Source organism: Staurois parvus, unplaced genomic scaffold (assembly GCF_062004578.1).
Source record: "Staurois parvus isolate SC_StPar_1 unplaced genomic scaffold, SC_StPar_1.0 ptg000019l, whole genome shotgun sequence".
NCBI lineage: Eukaryota > Metazoa > Chordata > Amphibia > Anura > Ranidae > Staurois > Staurois parvus.
The window spans coordinates 15743510-15767623 of NW_028317815.1; the positions used below are offsets into that span (position 1 = coordinate 15743510).

The window sequence follows — 24114 nt, forward strand, 5'->3', positions numbered from 1 at the left end:
AAGTACCGTATTTGCCGGCGTATAAGACGACCCCCCTACTTTTCCTGCTAAAATGTAGTGTTTGGGCTATACTCGCCGTATAAGACTACCCCTCTTCCAATGCACACCAGTGGGAGGAATAGTGCCCCATCATTGATGTCAGTGGGAGGAATAGTGCCCCATCATTGATATCAGTGGGGGGAATAGTGCCCCATCATTGATATCAGTGGGAGGAATAGTGCCCCATCATTGGTATCAGTGGGAGGAATAGTGCCCCATCATTGGTGTCAGTGGGAGGAATAGTGCCCCATCATTGATGTCAGTGGGAGGAATAGTGCCCCATCATTGGTATCAGTGGGGGGAATAGGTGCCCCTTCATTGGTATCAGTGGCAGGAATGGTGCCCCATCATTGGCATCAGTGGCAGGAATAGTGCCCCATCATTGGTATCAGTGGGGGGGAATAGGTGCCCCATCATTGGTATCAGTGGCAGGAATAGTGCCCCATCATTGGTGTCAGTGGGAGGAATGGTGTCCCATCATTGGTGTCAGTGGGGGGTGGAATAGTGCCCCATCATTGGTGTCAGTGGGGGGTGGAATAGTGCCCCATCATTGGTGTCAGTGGGGGGGGGGAATAGTGCCCCATCGTTGGTGTTAGTGGGGGGGGGGGGGGAATAGTGCCCCATCGTTGGTGTCAGTGGGGGGGGGGAATAGTGCCCCATCGTTGGTGTCAGTGGGGGGGGGGAATAGTGCCCCATCGTTGGTGTCAGTGGGGGGGGGGAATAGTGCCCCATCGTTGGTGTCAGTGGGGGGGGGAATAGTGCCCCATCGTTGGTGTCAGTGGGGGGGGGGAATAGTGCCCCATCGTTGGTATCAGTGGGAGGAATAGTGCCCCATCATTGGTATCAGTGACACCAATGATGGGGCACTATTCCTCCCACTGACACTTGCTGACCCTGTTCTAGTACGGTGCTGCTGCAGCCAGCATATGTGGTTGCAGCAGCACCTCTACACAGAGCACTTACCTGCTGCTCCGGCACTCAATTTTCGCGGGGCCGCTCGGCTCCGCCCCCTCGCCGGTGATTGGCCGCCTGTGTGCCTTTCCCGAGCTACAGTTCTGGCGGCCAATCACCGGTGAGGAGGCGGAGCCGCGCAGCCGCACGAACATCCAGTGGCCGAACTGAAGGAGACGCCGCGCTTCCTGGACCGGATCGCCGTGGGACTGGATCCAGGTAAGAGACGTCAGCCCCTGCAAACCCCTGTACTTAATGCCGCAGCCCCCCTAACATGTGTACCGGCGTATAAGACGACCCCCGACTTTTGAGAAGATTTTCAAGGGTCAAAAAGTCGTCTTATACGCCGGCAAATACGGTATTTTTAGTGATTTTTTTTTCCAGGACAGCAAGTCACACTTGGAGCAATTCAGCATTCACTGGCTGTCCAGTAAAGCAGGACTGATCCACCACTGCAGAACAAGCTTCTTGGCACATAAAGAAAGCTGGGTTCTAAGCAACTTATACAGGGGAGAGTGTGCATTTCATAGCCTTGTGTTTTTCTTTGCAACAATGTAACAATTTAGTGCAAACTTCAATTTTAGGCATGGCTGGCAGTTTTTTTGCTCCTGCCTCTAAACACTCTTCCATGTTCATGCACACAGAGGTGTTTAGAAGCAGAAAATACCACACTGCCAGCACATCCAGCAGCAGTGTTTTGGCAGAAAAAGCACTTAATGCATGTAAACACACAAAGTGATTATAAACCCTCACATTGTAAAACAACCTATTTCGTTTAAAATAGGAATGAAAGGCAAAACATTTCTGAATGGATATTAAAGAAAAAAAAAACATTATATGCACCTTTTTTCCCGAGTTTTATAAGTGATCACATTCCTTCTGTTCACAGCTGCATAAGAGCTGAGGGGAGGAGAAACAGCAGCACTATGATCTTCCCAGTAAGAGACAGGGGCAGTATGACCATTGGAGAAGAGCAGGCTGAGTTTCCAGTACATCTAGAGAACTGACCACACTATATTCTCATACCCAGTGTGGTCAGTTGTTAATAGGAGGGACTGGCAAAAACACTAGGGATTTCACACAAAGGAAGCAATACAAGGAGAACAGGACACTTTTTCGTACAAGTACATGATACAGCAAGCACATATAAGGAATAGGAAATGCTGGGTTTGCATTATCTTTAAAACTAGGCATATCAGACACTCGAGCGTTAAAGGATAAGTTCACCTCTGGGAACATTTTACATGTTTAACCCGTTTTTAGGGTGTATTTTTTAGAGTAACGTTCTCAATCATGCAGCCGCTACCCAATTCCCCTTCACAGTGACAGCAGTATAAGGAGAAGTTCCCTGTACTAGCGGTCATTTTTTTAAAAACAGTGTGGCCTATCCGGGGCTCCACCCACACGGCCACATCATACATTCACAGAGTTCTGTAAATGAATGCACTACAAGTCCTGAGAGCACTGTCGGCTTGTAGTTCTCAATGAACTACCATGTCACTGTTGTAGTTCATTGAGTCATCCTGTCAGAAGTATTGGCTTACCTGTACAGGATGCATGAGCAAGCAGATAAACTGAGTCTTCAGGAGACCTAATCGCATGTGCAATGCTTTACAAGCCCCTACTACAAAAAATAATAAATGCACATTTTTTTTGTCTGCCAAAAGCAAACACAAAACATCAAACGTGCATTTATTATTTTTTTGTAGAAAGGTGAATTTATCCTTTAATTCATTTCAATGGCCAGACTAAATTAATATTCTGGCCGATGAAATGAAGTAATGCGTTTACATGCGTCAAGTGTTTTTTTTTTGCCAAACCGGTGCTACCAGCATGAAAGGCATTTAGGAGAGCAGGGCAAACGTCCTCTGTGCATGCGGCCTTAATGTGGATCTTAGTAAAGTATATGAATAAATATATTATTTCTGGACTTGCTGGTGGTGTAGTTACTTACAACTAGGCTTTGCCATTCTATAAGGAAAACAATGGCTGTAACATTGCAGTTGTGTGTATGCTTTGTAGTAACCTAAGTAATGTTGTATTGCGTATTCAGTAATATTGAAAAGAGAAGTAGGGCCAAAGCTCCTTTTGGCTATACTTCTCCTGTGGGTCACAGGAGTACACTTAGTACTGCACTCCAGTGACCTGTATTCAGCTGACAGTTGGCTAACATCACTGAGCCAGTCCAGGCTCTGCAGAGATCCCCACTTTAAAATCAGGATCCATCCACATTCCTGACCGGCAGCTGGCTCAGCAAGTCATTGAGAGCCTGATCCAGCCACTCCCGCCCCCTCCACAGCTCGGCACTCCAGTGAACAATTGAAGGGCACAGCAGAGAGCCAGAGACTGACCGTCACCAATCGCTGAAGACTGAGAACAGAGTGATCAGCGGTGTTTGATAGTTTAGTAAATCAGTCTTCGAGGCCGCAGGGGGACTGATGCTGCATTCACCTAGGTGAGTATGTATGGATTTTTTTTCATTCCCGAACTTCTCTTTTAAGGTCAAAAGGAGTCCAGCTCACATTCGTTCTACACAATTTTCTTTAAGTTTGAAACTGAAAAAAGTTAACATGACACTAAAAGTAAGAAAGATAAAAAAAAAAAAAAAAAAGACAAAACACTAGCTGGAAGTATGAATGTATCTTCTTTAGACAAATCAGATATCATGGCTACTTTACAGTTTTCTGTTTTGCACACATTCTGTTAAAAGACAAGTCTTCCAAAATAACATTTCAGACAAAATGGTGGAGTATCAGCCTGCATTTAGACAGTTGCAGTACATATGGAGTCCTGTACATTCCAAATTCCAAACACTATGTTAAATAGCTGGATTTGACAAAAAGTCCCACTGAATTCTGTAATAAATGTGAGTTTTGACTGGTGCAGATCCTCATAAGATAACTATGTACACACATCAGTCATTCTTCTTTCCACTTAAAAATTAATGGCTTTTCCAAATGATGCAGCCAAGTTTGCTTCCCTGAAGGCTTCTGATACAGTCTGAAAGATGAACAAAAATGAAATGAGCATCTGAAAACATAAGAACATGTAAGCAGCAAAGAATGGTCACGGTACTTACAGGGTGGGCATGGCATACTCTGGCTACATCCTCACATGATGCTCCATATTCCATGGCAAGAGCAGCTTCATTAATCATCTCTCCAGCACCCTGTGAGTTAGAAAAAAAAAACGACGATTCAGAATAGGTTATGGTAAAGATAAATACTATGGGGAATATTTTTTTTTCTGTAACTTACAGTATATACAAACATTTACCATAATATGCTTTGTGTTGAGACACAAGTAGATTGAAACAAACAGGAACTTCAGACAAATTGATAAATACAACAGCACTTTCCACTAATGTTTTAAAGTGAACCCGTGAGGACAGATTTATGAAAGCTGCTTCACTGCCCATTAGGTATACTGTATACTTAGTCTAAACACCTAACTACCATGATTGTTTCTGTTCAGTGATTCACTACACAGTGAAGTCAGGATTAGGATGACAGCCCAAGACCATGCAAAATAATAGCAATGGCTGTAATTATTTCTGTCCTTACAAGTTTCAGTTGAGCTCTATCATATAGAGTGGCACCAAAGACAGGAGTATTCAAGTTCTCACCACTATCTCTCTACAGCACTTTGTAAATGTAATTAACTTACCTGAATGAAGTAGCTAGATTGATACATTGCCACAGCAAGCAGTTATCACTACCACTGCCTAATTTTTTGTCTGTATTTAAATAAGAGTTTTAAGAGGCTCAGTGAAGAATATCTCTCTCTCTCGTTCCCCGAGTACACGGCAGGGCAGTTTGCTTTACAGTCCCCTCACTGAAACCTGGAGACTAAGGGAGGCCATACAAGATTCATGGTTTTTTTTTTATTCTTATTACTTAATCTGAATGTGTGGATGGGGGAATCCTTCAACTGTGCTTTTGTTGCTATAGGCAATGGCACTGATACTTTAGGGGGGAAAAAAAAAATGTCAGGCTGGTTGTACACAAGCCAGTCAGTCAACTGATAGATCAATGTGGCCAGACTGAAGGTTGGATAACAAATACTCCATTTTCCTTTTTTATATTTACCAGTCTAAAAAGTATATTTTCTTTTAGTCCTTCCCATAATAAAGAAAGTATTCACTACTATACATTTCTAATTATAAGGTGATAAACTTACTGCTCCCAGGATATGAGCTCCAAGCATTCTGTCAGTAGACTTGTGACTCAGAATTTTCACCAAGCCATCTGTGTCTGCATTTGTCTTAGCTCTGCTGTTGGCAGCAAATGGGAACTTCCCAATTTTATACTCCACACCCTACATAATTCATAAAAAGACAGTGTTATGTGGACACGCCTACCAAATATTACACACACATCACAGAACAGATTCATCTACTGGAATTTCCAACAACCAGAATATTAGCAGCAGCTTACATAATTTTTTCAGGTTTTTCTCAATGTCTAAAACACAAGAGAGCCATATGTATACCTCCTCTTTTAGTTGTTCTTCTGATTTGCCCACCCAGGCCACTTCAGGGTGAGTGTAGATCACAGATGGCACACAGTTGTAGTCAATGTGGACAGCTCCACCAGCCATTCCCTCCACACAAATTATACCTTCATCTTCTGCTTTGTGTGCCAACATTGGCCCAGCCACTACGTCACCAATGGCATAAATGCTACAAAAAAAAATAAAATTATAAACAACCTTTGACAAAATAGTTATCAAAATGGTTTCAGATGGTTCTGTTACAAGTGTAAGCGCAGCCAACACACACACACACACACACACACACACACACGAAAAGAATTATTTAATGCCCTGTACGTTATTTTTTACATTTGCTCACTTACAAAGAAATGAAGGGTCTATAATTTTTTTTATCATAGGTGTATTTTAAATGAGACAGAATATCAACCAAAAAATCAAGAAAAAACAAAACACATTACAAATGTTATAAATTGAGTTGCAGTTCAGTGAGCAAAATAAGTATTTGATCCCCTACCAACCAACAATAATTCTGGCTCCCACAGACTGGTTATTAGCACATGTGGTATACAGATTCGTCCTGTCAATTTGAGAATGTGCTCCTAACGACAACTCGTTATGTGTATAAAAGACACCTGTCCACAGAATCACTTTCTTCCATTCAAACCTCACCATCATGGGCAAGACCAAAGAGCTGTCAAAAGGACATCAGGGACAAGATTGCCGACCTGCACAAGACTGGAATCGGCTAGAAGACCATCAGCAAAAAGCTTGGTGAGAAGTAGACAACCACTGGATCAATTATTCGCAAATAGAAGAAATACAAAATAACCATCAAATCACCCTTGGTCTGGAGCTCCATGCAAGATGGATTTATGGGGAAGGATCATCATGAGGAAAGTGAGGGATCAGCCCAGATTTGCAAAGGCGGAACTTGTGAATGAGCTTAAGGCAGTTGGGACCGTAGTCACCAAACAATTGGTAACACAATACACCACCATGGACTGAAATCCTGCAGCACCCACAAGGTCCCCCTCCTCAAGAAGGCACATGTGCAGGCCCATCTGAAGTTTGCCATTGAACATCTAAATGATTCAGAGGACTGTGAGAAAGTGTTGTGGTCAGATGAGACGAAAATTGAGCTCTTTGGCATTTTACTCAACTTGCCATGTTTGGATGAAGAAAAATACTGACTATGACCCAAAGAACACCATCCCTACAGTCAAGCACAGAGGCAGAAACATTATGCTTTGAGGCTGTTTCTCTACTAAAGGTACAGGCCAACATTGCCACATTGAGGGGCCAATGGACGAGGTCATGTATTGTAAAATTTTGGATGAGAACCTTCCTCCCTCAGCCAGAACACTAAAGATGGGCCGTGGATGGGTCTTCCAGCATGACAATGACCTAAAACATACCGCCAAAGCAACAAAGGAGTGGCCTAGGCAGTCTTCAGACCTTAATCCTATAGAAAATTTATGGAGGGAGCTGAAATTTCAAGTTGCCAAGCAACAGCCAAGAAACCTTAAGGATTTCAAAAAGATCTGTAAAGAAGAGTGGACCAAAATCCCTCCTGAGATGTGTGCAAACCTGGTAACCAACCACAAGAAACTTCTGTGCTTTGATTAAAAAAAAATTTTGAAAGATGTTCACAAGTAACAGGTCAACTTCTTTTAATAAATTCTGGGTATACAGCAGAAATACTGCCTAAATTCCAATCTAACAATGACAGGTACCATTTTCAATTATAGTTGCAAAGGAACTGCATTTGCATGAGCTCAGCAATGTCAGCAATAGACAGAATTGCTGAATGGCTTAACGTAATGTTGTTTATTGATATGTTTTATGTCAAGCAGTGCTTACTTTGGGATCTTTGTCTGAAACCTGCTGTTGATTGGTATTCTGCCCCTGTTGTCCAGCTCAATTCCAAATTCTTGCAGTCCCAGGTTTTGGGAAAAGGGACGACGGCCAATACATACAAGTAGAACATCACATGTAATTACTTCTGCCTTGCCACCAGCTGCTGCTTCAATACTGTCAACAAATAATGAAATTACATGAGGTAACAACTCAATTTGAGAATACAATTTATACAGCATGCAGTGATAATCTTGCAAATGTATTTTATGTTCCACTTTAGCACAATACTCTGTCCTTATTCTCCAAAAATAATCCATGCACATTCGCTAATTAACCACTTGCCTACCAGGCACTTATACCCCCTTCCTGCCCAGGCCAAGTTTCAGCTTTCAGCGCTGTCGCACTTTGAATGACAATTGCGCGGTCATGCAACACTATACCCATGTTACATTTTTATAATTTTTTTTCACACAAATAGAGCTTTCTTTGGTGGTATTTACTCGCCGCTGGGTGTTTATTTTTTGTGCTATAAACAGAAAAAGAGAAAAAAATTTGAAAAAAAAAAGAAAAGTTTTTCTTTGTTTCTATTATAAAATTTTGCAGACAGGCAATTCTTCTCCTTCACTGATGTGCGTTGATGAGGCTGCATTGATAGGCAGCATTCATGGGCACTGATATGCAACAATGATGGGCACAGGTGGGTGGCACTGCTGGGCACAGGTGGGCAGCACTGATCATCAGTACCCTGATGATCGGTGCCGATCCGTCCTCTTAAAATTGCTGGTTATCAGCAGTACTTTCCTCACGCCGTGACAGCATGAGGAAAGTGCAGCTGATAACCGGCAACTGCATTTACCGGTGATCTGCTGTGTCATTGGACACAGCTGATTACGTGGTAAAAGGCCGCTGTGATTGGCCTTTTACCACATCACGTGATCAACTGTGTCCGTAGGACACAGTGATCACAGAGATCACCGGGGGTGCACGGGAGGGCGCGTTCTGGAAGGACGTCATATGACGCCCTCCCGTCATTCGGCTATAGCATGGTTGGCAAGTGGTTAATGGTTATGTAATCTATTTTTAATTAAATTCTGTCTCTTTGTAACATTTTCCTTTCCAACTCACTTTGCTTGGAACAATAATGTTTCACGCGCAAGAGAGGATGACTACATTCATGCATACATCGGGACAAAGGAGATTGAATATGGACACCCTCTAACAGAAAGATGAATCACAGCAGCAACAAATTTGGGGGGATAGAGGAGGCTGAGAGCAACAGAAGGTACTTTTTTGAGTTAAGCATGCATACACGAATATAATTTTTTTAAAAACCAGTTTGGTGTCACTTTAAGTATTTTATGAATCAACCAAGACTTATATAAGACCACAACATCGCCTAAACTCAATATGAACGCTATTCATACTCCTTGCCATGTTTTAGGCTCTGTCCAGAGGAAAGTTAAAAAGGGAAAGCATGAAATGTACTACATAGATTTCCTGGCCAAGATTTGCATTACATCTGCCTGTATGTGGTTTACAATACTAACCCAATGCCTTGCCATATACTTCAGTTGCCTACTCTGCCTGGATTTAAACATCTATATCAATATAACCTAACTGGTATTTCTACAGCCCGTAAACAAAGCATGCAATTATGCAATGAAAAGACACATACGAAACATCAATCTTGCCATCTGGCCTCTTGGCTGCACCAGTGACCTTTGTGTTCAGTTTGAACTTCAGACCCTGTTTCTGAAGAATGCGTTGGAAATTTTTTGATATTTCCATATCAATGCCCATCCCACCAACATGGCCCAAGAATTCAACTGCTGTAACATCTGCTCCCAACCGCTGCCACACAGATCCCTGACAAGAGGAAAAAAAGGTCAGCATTATTAATAATATATGGAAAAAGAACTAAAACATCAGAGAAGCACGGCTGTCTGGAAACCCAACGTGGAGATCTCCTATGGCCCTAAAATAGTGGTGACATGCAGCAAGCTTGGATAGGAAGCTGGGCTCCTTCAGCTGTCAGCTTTGACTTTTTTCTAAATTCTTTGAGTATGCACCCCATAAAGGGTTATACCAAAATATATTTGACCCTTATAACTAGTTACAAAACATTTAGGCTCCATAAAGAATGAATGGTAGATTCTTAGTTCACCTGTCATAATTTTACTATGTATATCTCTTATAAACATTTAACCATCTATATGAATACATACTAGCAAGTCCAAACTTTAACATGAAACACAATATATATTTTTTAGAGAAATTAGTGAAAAACACATGAATGATTTACCAGTTCAACACCAATTACACCAGCACCAATAACCACCATCGTTTCAGGCACTTTCTTCAGAGATAATGCACCGGTGGATGAAACGACCGTGTCTTCATCTATCTGGAATTAGATTAACAGACATGAGACCATAAATGCCTAGTTTTAAATTAACAGGCTAAAAGGCTGCACAGTAAAGATTTAAACAATACTTAAACAAATATGTAATACAAACTTTCAAATACAGGTGTACCTCGATTTATGAACGCCTCGGTTAATGTAATTTTCGGTTTACGAATGAAAATCCATTGAAAATAATGCCTCTGTTTACGATTTTTTTTCGCAATACAAAGTGTATGTCGGTGCCGATTTTTAACTGCAATTTCCGGCTTTTTTTTTTCTTCACTATAGCTCACAGAATTAGCTGACACTTTCCTTGGAGTTAAAGGAAACTTTGTTTCATCAACCAGGGCATGCTGGGTCAATGTCACAAGGAGGTGGGGCCACATGGTGAGGTCACTGTCAAGCCAGCGGAGCAGGCAGACGGCCGGAAACCAGCGTCTAGAGCAGAGCCTTTTTTTTTTTTTAATTCTTTTTCTGGCTCGGCAGAGGACATCATGATTGACATTGGATCTACTGTGGGGGACATTATTTTAGTTTTTTCTTTTAATAAAGGACTTGTCAAAGACCATGTCCTGTCTTTTTTCACACTACACTTTTTGTGAATGCATAGTGGGACCATGTACCCCATACTCATTCACATAGAGAGGGGGGGCGGGATCTGGGGGCCTCAGATTCCGATAAGCCCCCTTCCCACAGACCCCCACAACCACTGGCCAGTGGTTGGGGACAAGGTGCTTTGGGGGGGGGGAGGGGGGGCCCCCAAAGCACCCCCCCATGTTGAGGGCATGTGGCCTGGTATGGTTCAGGAGGGGGTGCTCGCTCCCCCCCCTTTCCTGATCCGCCGGGCTGCATGCGCAGATAACAGTTTAAGGCCCCACGCCATTTTTCTTTTTTTAATTTTGGCGTGGGGCTTTCCCTCAAAATCCATACCAGACCCGAAGGGCCACAACGTTTTTTAAAATAATAATTTAATTACTGGCAATTCTTTCTTTTACACTCAGCTATCAGTGGGGAACCCCGCTGACAGCTGACACACTAACACATGATTGTCACTACTAAAATACAGCATGACTTGATAAAATAACTCATGCGGTATTTTAGTAGTGTTTACTTTTTTCTGACCCCTGGAACGCATTAATTGGTTTTCAATGCATTTCTATGGGAAACGGCGTTTCGGTTTATGAATTTTTCGCCATACAAAAAAGTCGCACAGTGTGAGGCAGTGGATTGCCTCTCAAAGTGCTGTGCTGATGAAAAGTACAGCAAGCAGCCCTTTTCCTCAGCGCACTGTGCCCACACACCACCACAAGAGGAGGTCAGACATTAAGGGTAACCTGACAACTAGTTAATGCTAAAAAATGTTCAAACCTATAGATATGGTCAAACACACACATTAACATCAATGGAAAGGTGCTAAGAAGACAGGAAGAGCAACAGCAGCAGAAATAAAAACACAATTTTTAACAGTCAATCAATCGTCTTTGTTCACCCAAAGATATGAGAGATCTACCCAATTTGGGCACCCTATAGAAATGTCTATATTTTTCCAGCAATGCCTTTTAAAAGGTAATCTGATCTTTTGCCAAATTATAACAAAACACACAGCCATATGCCATATTACTTTTGAATAAATTAAACAAGGAACCCTTATTTAAAAAGGGACTAGGAGATCCTTTATTGAAAATGACAGCCAGGAGTTTCTAATTATACTTTCACAGGTAAAAAGTATTTTGGGGGGCATTCATATGACAAAGTATTTCAGTTTATGGACTTTTGATATGGCCTGTTTAAAATGGCCAAAAAATCCACGGAATTGAATTTAGGATTTTTCTACTTGAGCCATACAATGGAATCATTCCTGCGTTATGGATCTACGGGGTTCTAAGCATTCCACCACTGTATCTAAATCTTCAAAAAACACAACATTGGACTAGCACTTTCAACCACATTACCTCAATTCCTGGGAAAGGGGCAACCTCAGAACCAGTGGCTATGAGGATATTCTTAGAGTTGATGACCTGTGTGCTTCCATCTGCTTTTGTTGCTGTTACTTGGTTTTTCCCTGTGATCTTTCCAAAGCCTTGGACATGCACAACCTGTGTGAAAAGCATTCTACATTCATTACCTAAAGAAAAAAAAATTGATGCAAAACATAAAATTTTTACTGATACTTAACAGTCAGACTATTTTTTGCCTACATGTTGTACTGGCCCTAGAGAAATTAATTTCAATAATTATTACATATTGCCAATATTACATAGATATATTGCGCATACAAGGCTGGATTCAAATTATGGATTCCCATAGGTTTTTATTTATTTATTATTGTGCTCTGAACAGAAACCGATTTTTTCTATTTTGCTGTGTATTTAGCACAGACAGTTGTATGAAGTAGCATGTAGTTAAAAGGTTAGTCTAGTCAAAAATAATATTTTAATTATAGCTGTAGCCTGGTGACCCAAGTCAGCCCTTGGCATAAAATAAATATATAACAGTAAATTCATTAAATAAAACAATTGAAAAACCAGTAGAGCCAGTAGATATAAGCAGTTAGCTGGTTTAACTGACACGAGGCAACCTTGTAATAGGCGATATCATTGTAGACCGAAAACAAGCAATTTCTATAATTCACTAAAAAATACAAAATTAGCAAAACATGCAACTTGGGCCCCTCACACACGGGCAATCCAATCAGGTCCGCCTGTCAGTTTTTCAGACGGACCTGATCAAATGGTCCATGTATCCCTATGGTTCGACGGAGTGTAAACAGGCTGTGTCCATTTAAGAAGAAAACGGAAGGGGATCTGTCCCCCTCCATCTAGGCAGATCGAAGGGCAGTAAGGTGTAAATGGACAGTGGAGTCTGTTTACACCCAGCCACCCATAAAGCAGAGCTGGCTGTGTCCCTGTCCCCTCTGCATAAACTGGGCAGATACGAACCTGTCATCCACCTACTCTGCTCAGCAGGGATCAGCAGACAGATCCCCTTCTAAGCAAAGCAGATTCAGCTCCATGTGAAAGGGGCCTTACAAGAAAGTGAAATAAAAGGTACAAAGTATGTGCTAAAGAACAGCACATACATTTAAAAAAAGAAGTCTCAGGGAAAGGCACAAAATGATTGACCTGTGTTCACATACATGCAGTAAAATCAGACCTTGTTCTGTTTAAACAGGTGAGCAATGCCAGTTGTAAGAGATTTCACAGCACCGCTCTTTTGCTCCATCATCTTCTCTAGATTTAAGCGAATGCCAGTCACTATTATGAAGAGGAAATTAAAAAAACAAAACAAATGGTTAAACCAGGCACAACACTCATTTAAAGTGTATCCAAATCATAAACCAAACAGTTTTATTCTAGGCTTTTTTTGCCTTTCTATATTTACTTGGTAACTCTTCAAATAAAAAACATTCCCTGACCCCAAGTGGCAAATGCTCATTCACTCCACTGTAGCTAAGGGGAGCCTTGGACTGCCACCTAGGCAAACATGTCTGTCATTTCCATTACATGGGTAATGATTAGTAGTTTACTACTACTTGCTGAAAATGTTCTTAACCTGAAAAAGAAAGCGAATGCAAACACAGATTTAAGGACTGCAATGTACAGTACAGTTTTCGTATTTAGTTATCTTTTATGGCAGACCTAAAGGGTATTCTACTTTCCTATCTTCAGCCTTTTGAGCAAAGCTGGTTAATGATCTGCTCCCCACAGCTGTTGACCCATCACCACATGCTTGGATGCCTGTGACCAAATACCAGCTTTAAAATAGTTTAAAGGCCAAGTTCTCCTTAATAAATAATAATAAATTCACATCTTTTTGCAAGTAAAAAAAATGTGCATTTTTTGTTATTATGAGCCTGGAAAGCATTGCACCCATGATCAGCAGGGTGCAGGGGCTGCTGATTTAGTAACATGTTACACCCTGGATACAGGTGTAACATCTAATATGTTATGAAAGGTGAAATTAACCTTTAAAGCAACTTTGTTGCTAGTATAAAACTTTTAATCCCGGAGCCTAATGAGAAAAAAATAAAACCCAGAATACTTTACTGCTAGATGAGCAGCAAGTCTATTTCAGTCACACGTCCAGGTGTGTCAGATAATGTAATCATTCCCCCTGCCGCCCACCATTAAATCTAAGAAGCCAACTATCCATTTTGGGTGAAGAAACCCGTTTTCACAGACAACGCAATCTAAACCACGATAAACCAATTTCAAATTAATCAACAAAGACAATAGCATCTACCTTCAATTCCTCGGCTTGCAAAATCTTTTCCATGAGCTAAATGGTACAGATGAGAGTTGTTCAGCAAAGCCTGTAAGTGGAAGTTTTGGTTAAAAACCCACATTTAAAAAAAACATCACAAATAATAGAAAATGCAGCTAAGGAAAGTATTCTGACAAGCATGTGTAAGTGTATAATTTATGCACAGACTACAGCATGTTGTAAAAAGCAAGCAAACAAGGTATATATTAAATCACTGTGTATCCCAATTGGGAAAACCAAAAGGTATTCCAGAAATGATTAAGTTGAAAGAAATCACATATTATCCCACATAATCTGCACTACCTTGACTCCATTCAGGCATTTTCAAGAGTCTATTTATAAGAGCTACATCAATGCTTAAATGGGTGTTTTCATTTCAAATACAAAAGTTATTAACCGCTTTTGCGCCGCTCTATAGCAGAAATACTGTTACAGGGTGGCACTTGTATGCAATATATATGCTGCCATTCATGGCCTCGGCTGTCAATCACCAAGTCCCGGCCGGTGATCTCCAAGGATTTTCGACGGAGGAGAGACCTGTATGTAAACAATACAGATCTCTCCCGTAAGCAATGTCAGTGCACTGTTATCTAATACTATTAGCACTGATCATTGTAATGGTGTCACTGGGGATGTCAGTGACACCAAGTCAGTCCCCCCCAGTGTCAGAATGCCTGCCGCCATCCTGCTATAAGTCGCTGATCGCCGCCATTACTAGTAAACAAAATAAAAATTACAGTATATATGCCACCATTTGTAAATGCTATAACTTTCAGGTAAACCAATTAATTTACACGTATTGCTATAATTTTTTTTAGCAAAGACATGTAGCAGAATAATATTTGGCCTAAATTTATGACGACATTTTATTTTTTACACTTTTTTACTGGACATGTTTAATAGCAAAAAGTAAAAAAATACTTTTTTTTTCCTCAAAATTGTTGGTCTTTTTTTGTTTATAGCGCAAAAAATAAAAAAAACACAGGTGATAAAATATCACAGAAAGAAAGCTCTATTTGTGGGGAAAAGAAGGATGTAAATTTCATTTGGGTGCAGCGTTGCATAAACGTGCAATTGTCAGTTAAAGTAACGCAGTGCCGTATCGCAAAAAATGGCCTGGTCAGGAAGGGGGGTAAATCCTCAGGTAGTTAAAACAGTGCTACACAATAGAACTGCACATGTTGGCAGATTTACATACAGGTCTGGAGCACTGACTACCATTCCTCAGATGTGGCGTCTACATTACAGTTCTCTTTTCAGGCTTTTTCCTTTTATTTGCAACTGGTGATCCTGCCAGTAACACTTCCCATCTTAAAGTGATAGTGTTCACATGATGTACTGTATCTGGGGAAGGAGCCATGGTTGTAATCATATACAAACATGTCTTCCTCTTGAGAGAGTGTTATAGCCCCTGTATGTTTTTTTTGTTTGCCCTCCAACTGGAAAGAACTTGTCTTCACTGCCTGTCCCATAGCCAAAAACAGAAAGTGAAAGGAAATCCATCCAAAAGTAAGGGAATCCCTTGTTATCCTCAGGGTCACCAGAACCAGTGTCTCCACTGGAAACTTTCTCCTCTATTGCAGTTGTGGTGACCACTCAAATTTTGAGATTTTCTTTTTGCTTTTTGTTGATAACAGTAAACAGGACAAAAAGAGGCAGACAACAATAAAACCCTACCAGCTGTTCTAGCCTCTCTCCATTCTATCTAAAACTATAAAAAAAAAGTTTCTCCTTTAAATTGTATTATTATACATTCATAGGAACATAAAAGCTCATAGGAACATTAACCAGACACTTCATTTCTAGCAAGATTTAGTGCCAATTCACACTGTGTGGTAACAGATGTTTTACCGCATGGTAAAAAAGTCTGCCATTGCAGGGACATACAGGAAACATTTTTTTCCTATGTATTCCATTTACACTGCAGTGCATTTTATTGCAGCTCACCGGTCCCAACTACATGGCAATGTCGGCCAGCGCAGACATTGCAGTGAATGAATTGTACGTTTTGTATACTTCAAATAAATTTCCTAAAATGATAAAACAAACAAAAAAAAAGGGAGCCGTGTGGTGTACCTGGATCGTGCATCACACTGCCCCTTAACAGCCGGCAACGCAGACCCCTACTGGTACTTAAAGCGGAGTTCCACTTACTCTGTAAAAAAAATAAAAGTCAGCAGCTACAAAAACCTGTAGCTGCTGACTTTTAAAAAACAGCTACTTACCTGTCCCTCAGTCCCGCGTTGCCCCAACCCGTCGCAGCCCGTTTCACCAGCCGTCCTGTATTCCAGGCACCGGCATCTTTAGTGGGGGGCACCCAGCTGTGACAGCTTGCGGCTTCACAGCTGGGTGGCTACAGTGCATGTGTGAGTAGCACTGTGCTTCCTCAATGGCCCCGTCATCTACCGAGACCTGTCACGTGTCCCAGAAGACTTCGGGGAGGGAGGGTAGGATGACAACTTCCGCTTCTGATCGCCTAGGAAGTGGGATCAGGTACCTGTCAAATTCGGGTACCCCCCCGCTCCACAAAGGTGCCAATCCTTACTGGGGAGTGGGGGTTCCAATCTTTAAAGATGTACTCCACTTTAATTAACTTGTTCCAAATGTTCTTAACCCTACCCACCACATCTAAGGACTGGCACGCTGCAATCTATTACATTTTTGTATTTGCATTTGGATACTTTAAGACACTTCTGCATATGCTATATGTGCTACAGTGATTTTTACCCACAATGGATGGAAATATGGGAGATCAAGAAAAACATATTTTTAAACAGTTATACAGGATAGGGCAGAACCTAGTGGGATATGCTTCAGGTCAGTTATCTGGGTACTCCTATGATATATTTCTGAAAGCTTATGAGCTCATTTTTGAAGATTAATTTTGAGAAAGTGGTGCGACATTCATACTGATATGTCCGTTAGTAAATTACTGATGTGCAAAGAGACTGGGGTGAGCCGGGGGGGGGAGAAAAATAGAGTTGGGTGTCTACAGCACAGAAACGGTACTGGAAGCCATGGGAGGCTATCAGCTGATCAAGGGAGGAGGTGTAGACAAAGAATAGAAGAGGTCTGAGCACAGAACCTTGGGCACATCTGTCAGAAGACTGTAAGTATTTCTTATTGGAAGTCTGCACAAGTTTAACAATCCATCAAATGTGCACTTTTTCTTGGTCTAAGAATGTCACTTTGGATTAAATGGATTTTTACACTTTTAGCCCTCACTGTGCTGCTGAAGTATTAAAGTTAATTTGCAAAAAAGTGGGATATCAATGTCAAGTGAATAGCAGGGCAACACAATAAAAAAAAAAAAGAAGAAGTAAAAGGACAGGTAAAAGTACACGAATATATTCCCTTAATACAAACATATTTAATAATAGTTATCACACCAGCTGAAAGCGTAAATTGCAGTAGGAATGCCTGTGCTATTAGCTGAGTGGGAGAAGAAAGCACAGAGGTGAAATAGAGAAATCTAGGATCATGCGGTGTTTACTCATGATGCATAGGGTAGGAGGAGAAGCTGTGGGATAGTCTCTTTAGAACTGCAGGCTCTCAGTCTGTTGTCATCCTCCTTGTGCCATGCAGCCATACAACAGAGAAGAAAAGGTGGTGGGGACAAACAACAGTTACTTTACATATATTTTGGCAAATATGAAGGGTCTTCAAAAGGTTTCTACACTTTTTTTCAATTCTATTAAGAATTTCAACAACAACGTGACAACTCTTATATTAATCTGCAATGTCAGCCAGCATGCCAGACAGACTAGTCACATGACACTCTCAGAAACGACCAATTACAACTCCTCCCACCCCCACCATTTCCAGCGAAAATATAAAAGTGCGGAAATTTTTTGAAGGACCCCCATAAAACACAACTTACATGCTACATGTGTTTCAATGTACTGTTGCTTGGCTGAAGTGTGTGGTTTTTTTTTTTTTTACATACCTTAGAGGGGATGCAGCCAACATTTAAACAGGTTCCACCAAGAGTATCATTTTTTTCCACACAAACAGTCTAAAATAAAGGGAATATTAATGAGAAGCAAACTCTGAAAAAAGGTTGCGTTAGTCTTTTCAGGACTGGAAAATCTCTGTCCTCAAGTAAACTAGATATACCCCTAAGAACAACAGATGAGAAAACATCCATTTATCTACAAGCACTCCACTGCAGGACCAGTGATTGTCCCCACAGTGGTGATAGCAGTACACTGCAGTACTCTCAATTTGCGCTCTACACAGGTTTCTTAATTTGCTGTCTACATGGGTGAAGAAGCTTGCATGCTTGCAACAAGATTTTCCAACAAGCTACAAAATCTTTTGTATCCTAACAAGCGCCTCCAAGTACTAGACATGCTTGATATTGCTTCTAAGAAAAGCAGCAATGGCCAAAATATTAAAAGTGATATTTGAAATATGGTTGGACCAGTTTTGGCATTCCAAAAAAATACTCAAGTTGCCTGGTCTCAGAGGATGGCAGTTTAACTAGAATTAATAATAAATATTCTCACAGCATTCAAAGATCTTACAACATGACAACATTGACAACGAATATTTGAAATTGCCAATTAAAACCACATCAATTTGAAGTGATTCAAGCACATCTAGGATATAAAGTATTATAGTAGGCCCCAAAATTAGATTAACACTTAGTTGAACATTATGAAATATGGAGGTGCCCTAGATTTGTGCCAACATCCAAGCAGGACCATGTCATAGTTCTGCTCACATAACCCTAATGAAGGAGGAATAAACTAAAGTATAATCAAATGAAGCTCTCGAATTCTGTGCAGGTCTTTAATGTAAATATATCTCATTAAGTTACAGCATATAAATGTACAAAGTGCACATCAAGCATCAAATGATCAGTATATCCAGAAATATAGGCAGCGGAGGTTACATAAAATGTGTCTTCAGGAAAATTAACTTCAGCTGTCTACGATTTATTGACTAATTTGACATGCATCTCTAAAATGATTGTAAAATTTTATTTTTTTTTCATAAAATAAAAACATGTCATATTAAACATGTTACCTACTCTGTGCAACAGTTTTGAACAAAGTGGTCTCATACCTCCTCTTCTGGAGACCCCCACTCTCCCTTCCCTGCGTGTGCCCCCTCTGCAAGTCAGCCACAGAGGGCACATATGCAGGCACGTTCTCAAGCCAGGCTGTGTGCATCTATAGACACACACAGCATGGCCTGGCCATGCTCCCCGCTCCTGCCTCACAGGATTTGACTGTCAGCAGTAGAAGCCAATGGCTCCCGCTAACCAGTTTATCCTGTGAATGCAGGAAGAGAAAACTGTGCTTCCTGCGGGGAAAGCACTGGATAGAGAGAGAACTCAGTTATGTCTTTAGAGATGGCTGGGGGGTAAACCGGCAGTGGAAAGTTTTTTTACCTTAATGCTCAGAATGCATTAAGGTAAAAAACCTTTCGAGTTTAGAACCACTTTAAAATGATTAAAATGCTATGGATTTTAGCTTCATTCCACTCAGCAAAATGTATTTTAGTGCTTTTTGTCCACTTTTATTCATCCAAACATCAAAGTAGCGAATGGTTCTGCCTGCGCTGGAGTTGTTGAGCATATCAATGAACACAAAAGGATTTCAGCTTCCTGGCAATTTTGTTGCACAACTCCATCTATTCCTCCCTTATGACAGCGGTCTCAAATTCTCTGCTTAACTGGATTCTTCAAGCGGAACTGAATCTGAGCACCACAATCTGAAAACGCTATTTAATTCATTTTTACAATATAAAGCAAATTCACCCATTTATCCATGTCTCTATACTTTATTTTGAGTAAGTGCAGATGATTCATGTAGCATTTAATTCCTGGAATCAATCTGCCCCTAGCTCAAGCATGCTCAGCTGAGAAAGCCCCTCCTCCACACGAAAGAAAAAAAATGCCCATGAAGACTCCTGGGATGTATGACATAATTTTGGTCTAGGCAAGAAACCAGGAAGAAACTGAGCAGTATAAATATGAAAAATAGTTCATGCTGATTGAGGGAGTTTAGTTCTGCTTTCAGTTAGACTGGGTCGGTTTTCTGCTTACATGCAGGCGGATACTTGCTTAGCTGACACATGGGACTGTTCGGACATGGGCTTTCTCCATCCCTTTACAATTTATATCTCTCAGACATCAGTCTGGTTCGACTTCCTATTAATTTAGGCCAGACATGCCTAGATGTGCGCTTCTTGTGCGTGCATATATGGAAGGAGCGCCAGACCAAAAGATAAAAGAGTCCAAATTTATTTGAGGTTAGGTTAAAAGACACTAACAACATCAATAAATGAGTTTGGACTCTTATCTTTTGGTCTGGCGCTTCTTCCATATATGCACACTTTTTCCTGGTAACCTGGTGGAGTACCCATAATAGGGAGGCCTTGCATGTTGTGAGCAGCCTAACCTGAGCCACTGAGCTCTTCAAAGGTTTTTTACCCTCTCACTACCTTGTTTAAACTCTTGGATGCCCTTTTTTTCAATTGGTGCGCTTCGAGCTGCTCTAGGAACAAAAACTGACTAGCATATTTTCTATTTTGTAAGCAACACCAATCTCTTTCCAATCAGTGTCACACCGGATCAGGGACAATTTCACTCCTGAAAGAGGCACTATCCGCATGTTTTAGGGCCATTGAGCTTTCAGTCTGGATCTGTCTGTCAGTTTTTCAGGAGGATCCAGATTGAACCATGAGCGGATGTTTATACTTCTGTCCGCCTATGACTATTTACTTCAACAGCTAAAAAAAAGAAAAAGGAACATGTAAAAAATGGATGTAAAAGGATTCAGTTTATATGTCTTTTTTTTTTAAATCACTTTTCATGAAGTGACGGACTTGTTCGAAAGGACCCTTACACAGTGACTTACCATCTGTCTGTCACAATGCCTATATTAATCTGCTTTACGTGAATTAGTTACCAAAATGCATTGCTGATGCTTGAATTAAAGGTGACAGCATGCAAAACTCAACCACCAGAGAAGGCCTATTATTTAAACAATTTGTTACTAGTCTCTGCCAAGCACAGGTTTAGCACAATGCATTCAAATATCAATGTACGCATTAGAACCAAACTTTACCTGAAAGCCCAGCTGGGCAGCTTTGATAGCAGCAACATAACCTCCAGGACCAGAGCCTATGACCGTGACATCAGCATCCACTTCAAGTAATAAAGAATAATACACAGAAGTTAAATTCTATACTTGTTGAAAAAACAAATGAATGTGAACATGTTAGCAGTGCTATTATGGATGACATAAAAGCAAAAGTACAGTATATGTGTTTTGTCTTCTTTGCAGAGCACTTGAACCATTGAAGTATTCTATAAAAGTAACCAACTAAAGTATGCATGGTCACAGTGTAGCCCCCACCATTACAGCCATCAGTGCCTTCCTATAGCATAGAAAAGTGGTGGAAGACCTCCTTTGGCCAACAGAAAGCCACAGGCAGTGGCAGCCATGCAAGCTGTGGTTCCAATTTCCTTATAAAGTACCCCCGGAATTTCATCCTACTGAGGCGATCTGCAACCAAGCTAATAGCATGTGTAGGTACCGTACTTACTAGGATTTAAGTTAAGCAGAAGAGATGTCCATCACACATTGCTAACTGTGTTATTTAACGCAGAGTTCTCCTTCCCCGCTCCCTGCCCGAAGTCTCCTGGGACACGTGACACGTCCCAGAAGATTGCGGGACCAGTCAATGCACAGCGTGGCTCACGCATGCACAGTGGACACCCAGCTATGGAGCTGCATGCTGTCACAGCTGGGTGCCCAGTTAAGATGCCAGCGTCAAGACAGACGACGGGAGGTGAAGACAGCTGGGGTGAGCAAAGCACTGGATCGTGGGACAGATGAGTGGCTGTTTATTAAAAGTCAACAGCTCCATTTACATAGTGGCAGGTATTTATGTACTTAAAAGAGCAGCTCCATTCTCCTGAGTATGCATGCACTGAGACTTATATACTTTTTAAAGTGAAACTTTAGTCAGAAAATGAAGTCTTGCTAGATCACTTCACGCTGGCCTCTTTTGCATGCATAGCTATGTAAAACATTAAAAATAAATAATTATAAATGCCTGTTTAAAATCCAGTAATATACTCTCACCCTGCTCTGCACATGCTCAGTTGCTTTTAATTTTTAGGCACTGTGCCAAAAATGTAGAGGGCGATCTGCTAACAGCCTAAAGATTTACTTTGTTCTCAGGGCTCTGGGCTTCAGCAAAATGGCAGGCTCCACCAAGAAGAAACAGGAACAATGCTGGAGGAAATACAGCACACACTAATTTTGGTAGCATAATTATTCATGTGGAATGCATGTTCCTTGCTAAAGCACATTATATTTATGAAGTTATGGGAAATGTTCCGCTTTAAGATGAGTTTTGTTTGAGTTACAGCCTATCATATGTAAATCCCAACCAGTACTACTCAACAGAGGTGAACAAAACCTATCTTTACTGGATTCAACTAAATCTGTGACAAGTCTTCTCCAGTGTATTGCCGGATGTGTTTCACACAGTATACCAATAGCACAGCACTCATGTTTATGCATACTTATCTATGTTTCCATAATAAGTCTGATTCAAGCTACGTCCTTACAGGATGTCTTCAACTTACAAGCCGCCCTCAATGCACTGTTTAATTGGGCAACTATGTGGCAAATGAGATTTAATGTTGATAAATGTAAGGTTCTGCACTTGGGGGCTAAGAATATGCATGCATCTCATACATACTAGAGGGAGTACAACTGGGGGAATCAATGGGGGAGAAGGATCTGGGAGTTCTGGTAGATCACAAGCTTAATAATGGCATGCAATGCCAAGCTGTGGTTTCTAAAGCAAGCAAAATCCTCTCTTGTATTAAAAGAAGTATAGACTCCAGAGAGAGATATCATTTTACCCCTGTACAAATCATTAGTAAGACCTCATCTGGAATATGCAGTTCAGTTTTGGGCACCAATTCACAAAAAGAACATTGGGGAACTGGAGAAAGTACAGAGAAGGGCAACCAAACTGATAAGAGGCATGGAGGAGCTCAGCTATGAGGAAAGATTAGAGGAACTGAATGTATTCTATCTTGAGAAGAGGAGATTAAGGGGGGATATGATCAACATGTATAAATACATCAGTGGTTCATATAGTGAACTCGGTGTAGAGCTATTCACCCTGAGGCCATCACAGAGGACAAGGGGACAATCTTTATGTCTGGAGGAAAATAAATTTAATCTCCAAACACAGAAATGTTTCTTCACAGTGAGAGCTGTGAAAATGTGGAATAGACTCCCTCAAGAGTTGGTTCTGGCCAGCTCAGTGGATTGCTTTAAAAAAGGCCTGGATTCTTTCTTAGATACACAGAATATAACTGGATACTAACATTTATAGGTAAAGTTGATCCAGGGAATATCCGATTGCCTCTCAGGGGAACAAGAAGGAATGTTTTCCCTTCCAGGAGCAAATTGGCTCATGCTTTGCTGGATTTTTTTTTGCCTTCCTCTGGATCAACTGTGGGTATAGGATTATAACTTTTTTTTTTTTGTTTATGGTTGAACTGGATGGACTTTTGTCTTTTTTCAGCCAGACCAACTATGTAAATATGTAAACTATGGCATCTTTTTAAGCCTCGGTTCACACTGATGCAATACGGGAAACACCACATAACAATCACACTGTATTTATGCGATCTGCTGCGGGTGTCAAGGTTACATCAATGCCACCCCAAACACAGGTTGCAAAAGTAGTGCACCAAACAAAAAGAAAGGAGCCACCTAGTATGAACGTATATCCGTGTCATAATAATATCTCCGTCTCACTTATAATATAAATGTGGATTTATAAACCCAGGATACTCAATAGAAAAAATGGCAGTAAGACAAGTGCAGCACTGCCCACAAAAAGTGGTTAATTGAAAATCCATGCGGAGTAATAGAACTGCATTAACTAATAGCTACAAAAATATTTTATTTGATCACATGGATCATGAAGAGGCTGGACATGGACACGGTGAACAAATCATAATAAAATTACAAAATTAAAAAAAACATTCGACATCTTCAAATCTGGTTATTTATCGGCAAGCAGGAATCCACATAAGGCAATGAAGTTTCCTAACTACA

General features: G+C 40.9%; 1 protein-coding gene across 1 annotated transcript in view; it reads right to left on the minus strand.

Moving 5' to 3' along the window:
* Positions 1-3615: 3615 nt before the first annotated feature.
* DLD (dihydrolipoamide dehydrogenase) overlaps positions 3616-24114 on the minus strand; it is a 31420-nt gene continuing 10921 nt past the window's right edge. The window contains exons 3-14 of the mRNA XM_089685114.1: positions 21088-21167; positions 17955-18023; positions 13988-14057; positions 12899-12999; positions 11698-11841; positions 9644-9745; positions 9017-9207; positions 7345-7515; positions 5482-5671; positions 5170-5307; positions 4070-4159; positions 3616-3990 (exon numbers count right to left, since the gene is read on the minus strand). Coding sequence (XP_089541240.1) covers positions 3925-3990; positions 4070-4159; positions 5170-5307; positions 5482-5671; positions 7345-7515; positions 9017-9207; positions 9644-9745; positions 11698-11841; positions 12899-12999; positions 13988-14057; positions 17955-18023; positions 21088-21167 — 1412 coding nt within the window. The 3' untranslated portion in view covers positions 3616-3924. The remainder of the gene's footprint in view (positions 3991-4069; positions 4160-5169; positions 5308-5481; positions 5672-7344; positions 7516-9016; positions 9208-9643; positions 9746-11697; positions 11842-12898; positions 13000-13987; positions 14058-17954; positions 18024-21087; positions 21168-24114) is intronic.